The following is a 5,553-nucleotide window of genomic DNA, read 5'->3' on the forward strand; positions in this document are numbered from 1 at the left end:
TCGCTCCTCTTTTAAATTCTGTGTCAGAAAGTTCCATGAGACTTTCTGGCTTCAGGGTATCCACTGCTATTGTGTCACCATTTGTGAGTGACATCTTGCTTTGCTCTTGTGTATTGTGTGGGATAGTTTGCTTTCTTCGAGACATTGGTATGTGTTCTTGATCTGAATACAATGTTCTTGAGATCAGATGGGCAGCTACGGAATTTGTGCATTTCTCTGACTTTCTGACTTCAGAAAAATGTCAGTTGAGCACCTGCTAGGGCAATCTCTTGTGTTGCTAAAACAGGTCAAGGTACTCCTGTTTAAAGGCAAGTTGATTGCCTAGACGTGTAGGCACTGGTGTGGAGCCAAATGGGGTGAGGCAGGCAAAGGGTTGAGTGATCGCAAGGGCAGGTCAATCACTTGGAGGACCTTGCTCAGACCTCTGTTGTCTCAGTGTGCTAACGACTGGGGTCCTTATTCAAATTCCTGCTGTCCGTTTCCTACCCTGTTGTTTTCTCAGTGTTCCCTGCCTGGTGGCACTTATGCAGGTGCCCTCACACAACAGCCCCTGCTCCAGCAGGGTCCTGGATCTGACAAGATCCAAAAAGTCAAGGTCAAATTCCCACCAACCCACTAGCCTCTGGCTGGTTTGCAGAGTTCACAGAAGCCAGCTGGCTTGCTCATTTTGGGCAGTTGGTGCAGCCCAAGAGATCTCGGCCAATTTCCCCACCAGTGGGCATGCCCTTAGGTGCTCTCCCACGTAATCAGCCATGCCCCAGTAAACACAGCCAAGGTCCTACCTGCTTTTCTCCTGCCAGGTTAGTTCCACAACAGCTAGACTGATAGGTCCGGGTGATGGCTGGATCCGTGGTGGTGCCCTGAGTTCACAGGGCTGTGGTGGGGGCTGAGGTGCGTGGTAGTGGAGCTGCAAGGGGGGCCGGGGAAGGGGAGGAAAGCAAGGGACTAGGGGGGAAGAAGCGCAGGTCTTGGACACTATCAGCAAGAGGTGGGAGCTCGACTTGGGCACTGCTGGGGGTTTATGCAGCAGCACCCTGTGTGTTGGGGGTCACACAGGTGCAGGCTGCAGGTGGTCGCACAGTGGCCGGTAGTCTTTGCTCCTCTGGGGTCTCATGGTCTTGGCTCCTTTGGAGTTCCATAGTGGGTGGCTGGCTGTTGCTCTTCCCGGGTCTCTTCCTGGCCCACCTCATGGCGGAGCCCTTCCATCTGGCGGAAGAGTTCTTCCCAATTTTATTAATTTTAATGAACATTTACAGAGGTTTTGGTTTTCCATTTATTCACTGTTGCACTATTTTCTCTACCCTACCCCCCCCAGTTCTTTCCTCTTTTTTCCCCCTTGAAAGTCTGTTTGAATTGTTCAATTGCCACAGTGCTTATCAAACCAGTTCTGATTAATCTCCTTTGTCAGTGTGTCCTTTGCTATTCCATATCACTCCTCCCTGAGAGAGACATTACTCTGATTCATAAGGGAAAGGAGATGGCATATTCTCTCAGCTACTTCCTGCTGAAAAGGGACACTGTGGGTTTCAGGGTGAAGATCTTCTCTCACTACTCTAAAGGTCCCTTTGGCAGTAGGAAACACATAGACTGTTATGGAGATTGATTTTGGAATTTAGATGCACTGTTATCAATTGTGCTTAGCCATACATGTTCATATCCTTGAAGATGCATCATGGAAGTGTTGCAGCCTAGAAGACACAAATTTTACTAACAAGTTAAAAGTACCTGAGTCAAAAATTAAAAAGCAATAATATTCCGAGTAGAGGTTCTAATAGTGGCACAAATCAAGTTACAGAGGGAAGGTGGTTATTACAATAAAAAGCCTATAGACTAGCACTTTGTCTATTATAGTATAGAGGTTAGGAACCACAAGATGTAGAGGCTCAGCTATGTCATTTATTGTTTTTAAGTTCTGGACCAATTTCCATTTACCACTGGGTGGTTTTACAGCTCGAACGTCCGCATGCAAGGCAGAGGTGAAGTAAGGAACTGCTTATGAGGTTTTCCATTCATTTCAACAACTAAGAAATAGTGAGAAGTGTTGGGACCTCAGGAGGCTTTTAGGAACAAATAGTAGGCTCTTGTGTCCAGGAGAAAATGAATATACTTACCAGTAATGTTAATGCTCACCCTCAGCTCTTCTGGGAGGATCTAAATCATTGAAGCATCCTCCTTTGTTTCCAGCTGGGAGCTGGAGCCTGTCAGTCCTGTAAGCCAGGAGGACCTGATGTGGTCTACCCTTGGCCAAGTGTCCTTAAGATCCACACTTAAAGCAAGTGAGTGGGAGCTTCCTCTCTCCTCCCTTGCCTATCCATGGCTCTCATCTGTGACACTGTCTGCTGAAGTGGCCCAGCTTTCCACAGGGGAAGCGATTCTGACCTTCATTACCTTTGGGTGGCACTGTTTATGAGTAAGACTTCCTTTTCCTGACACAGGCCCTAACCTGGCAGCAATAGATGCCCCAGTAATTTTGACCATTCTCTGATCTTTTCCCTCTAGATCTCAGTTGTTAAAAGAGGGAAAAATTTAAACAAATATATAACAGATAATTTTGAACAATATAATCTTTTAAGCTTACGGCTAGAAGTATTAACTATATGATCATTTCCAATCCAAAGATACATGTTCCAATGCAGTTCCTATTTTCCATAAATGGTTTTGGTAAGAAGAATATTGCAAATATGAATACAGTTCCGCTATTCCTCCTCCATGCCACGATATAGTGTTATTAGCTTGAGCAGTTATAAATCCATTCCCATCCTTACTCTAACTTAGTTTTTTTTTAAATTTAAATTTATTATTAATGTCAGTAAAAATTTACAGAGACTTTGGATTTCCATTCATTCATTGTTATACTTTTCTCCCATCCCAAGCCTCCCCGCCCCCAGAACACTACCCTCTTGGAAAAGTAAAAGTAAAATTCTTTCATTGTTTACAAACCCTCTCCCAGGTCCACTCCACCATGTAGCCATAGTTCTAGACTCCTGTCACGACAGAAATACTTACTCACATATCTCTTTTAAACAGCTTTCTCCCTCCTCTGTTTCAGTGCAGTATACATTATTGAACCCATATTACTCAGTCTCTCCCCAACCCCAAGGTCACTCCCATTCTACAACAGTGGCACCATGCAATATTTGTCCTTTTGTGACTGGGATATTTCACTCAGCATAATGTTCTCCAGAGTCAACCATTTTGAATAATATTGCATGAGTTCCTTGTTTTTCAATGCTGCATAGTATTCCATTGTGTGAATATACCACAGCTTCTCTATCCTTTCATTAATTGATGGGCACTTAGGTTGTTTCCAACTCCTTGCTATTGTGAACAAAGCTGCAATAAACTTGGGTGTTCACCTTTTTTATTTGAAACAATATAATTCTCCCTGGTTCTGTTGGATGAATTGCTTCTTGCTCTGCTTGTAAGATTTTCATGAGCATATGTAAATGTTCTGGAATTCCTATTTTTCCAGAGTATTATTAAAAATTTTGTGGTTTTAGTGTAGATATTCTAATTATGCCATAAAATATGTGTGAATTAACTAATAGAAAAGCAATTTGTTCAGCAAATTTTCACTCAAATCACAATTTAAAAATAATTTTTAAAAAGAAAAGGTGTCTTTAGAGATTCAAATTATAATATTAAGGTGACCATTAAATAAATTCAGAAGGTCATTATGGATTGAAGCTCAGTGTGGATTGGAGCTCAATATTAAGAAAACAAAGATTCTCACCACTGGGCCAGTTGTCAGCCTCCTGATAGATGGTGAAGCAATTGAGATTGTTAACAGCTTAAGTTAGCTTGGCTCCACATTCAACACTCTTAGCACCAGCAGCCAAGAAATTAAAAGACATATTGTATTTGGAAAGTATGCTGACAGAAACCTCGTCAAAGTACTGAAGGGCAACAATGTCAGTCTGGAGACAGACTAAGGTGTCCCTGATACAGGTCATGGTTTTTGCAATCACTTGCCTTGTGTCAGAGGCTTCGTTTAACATATTTTGGACATGTTCCAAGGAGGGACAAGTCCTTGGAGAGGCACATCATGCTTGGGAGGGTGGAGCAACAGCACAGGAGTGGAGAACCCTCAACAAGGTGGATTGATTCAGTGACTGGGGTAAACGGGGTAGTTGTGTTGGTGACAGTGAAATTAGCTCAGGATGGCCGCTATGAGTTGTAGGCGACTCAATGGTGCATAAAAACAACATTAAATACATAGCACAGAGGACATCTTAATATTCTATTCACGATATTTATTGAAAGAAACGCTGGGGACATATTCTGTTGGGAGTTGGTTTACTCACTCAAAAGCAGCACTTCTCTGGTGATTCAAATTCACTAGCAAGTTAGTTTTCCAAGCATGATATCGCTTTCCAGAGAGTGACACCTCTCGGGAGCTCTGGGGAAATAAGGATAAACCCTTTCCATGTGATTTATAGCCTCACAATGGAGGCTCAGCTATGAGTTGGTCTCAACCTAATGGCACTGGGTTAAATAATATATACATTGGATAAAGCATATAGAGGTGTAAAAGAAAAAAAAATGAAATCAGAATCAGAAAAAAGGTTTAGAAATAGAGAACTGAAAGAGATAATACAAAAACATGAATGTACTAATATATGATATAATCAGTGGCTAATTTACTCACTGAGATCTTAAAACAAAATTTTCAGAACCATGTGCTTATGTTTGTTATTTGTTTATTTTTCCAGGTGCAAAGAAGGTTACCAAGGAGTCCGTTGTGATCAATTTCTACCGAAAACAGATTCTATCTTATCAGATCCAAGTAAGTCAAACATCTTTCTTATCCTAATTATTGTGAGTTATGGTTATTAGGTGAGTTGACAGTCATATTTTAGTATCTGTATTGTTCTTTTTGTTGTTTTTATGCACCGTAGAGTTCAAATGTGTTGTTGACAGGGTCACTGTGAGTCACTTTTGACTTAATAGCACCTAACAATATGAAAGCAGACCAGGATGGAAACTGGGACAGATGTTCATGTTTAAACTTTACTTCTAAGAACTTAGTCTAGACCTTCTCCTTGAATGTGGCCTAGCCTTGCAATCCAACTCCACTTTAAGCTTTGCGGCGAACTTCAGCAAATCCTGATCTCTGAATCTTTAGATCACTCAAAATCCACTGCTATGAAAGAAACAAAGACATGCACACGTACACACACGTAATATATATATATAATTGTTTCTATTGTTTTATATTGTTACTGTTATGTACCTTTAAGTTGGAATCAACCATATTTGACCTCCTAGTGGGTCATTCAGAGACTGATAGTTTATGATAATACATTTTTATTTAATCTGCCAATCACTTTCACTCTTTAGGTGGCTACTACAATATCCACTAATAAAAGAAAGGAGATTTTATTGATCTATAGGAAATTAATCAATATCAGCTGTGAAAACTAGGCCAGGAGCTGATTGTGGAACAGACCACCATCTACTCATATGCAAATTCAAGCTAAAGCTGAGGAAAATTAAACCAAATCCAAGGCAACCAAAATATGACTTTGAGTCTATCCCACCTGAATTTCAGAA

At 41.3% G+C, this 5,553-nt stretch overlaps 1 protein-coding gene across 1 annotated transcript in view; it reads left to right on the plus strand.

Moving 5' to 3' along the window:
• NRG3 (neuregulin 3) overlaps window positions 1–5,553 on the plus strand; it is a 1,124,911-nt gene that overhangs the window by 812,059 nt on the left and 307,299 nt on the right. The window contains exon 3 of the mRNA XM_006902510.1: window positions 4,713–4,786. Within this exon, the coding sequence (XP_006902572.1) occupies window positions 4,713–4,786 (74 nt within the window). The remainder of the gene's footprint in view (window positions 1–4,712; window positions 4,787–5,553) is intronic.

This window comes from Elephantulus edwardii, unplaced genomic scaffold (assembly GCF_000299155.1).
Source record: "Elephantulus edwardii isolate Elephantulus edwardi_28Jun2011 unplaced genomic scaffold, EleEdw1.0 scaffold00421, whole genome shotgun sequence".
Classification (NCBI taxonomy): Eukaryota; Metazoa; Chordata; class Mammalia; order Macroscelidea; family Macroscelididae; genus Elephantulus; species Elephantulus edwardii.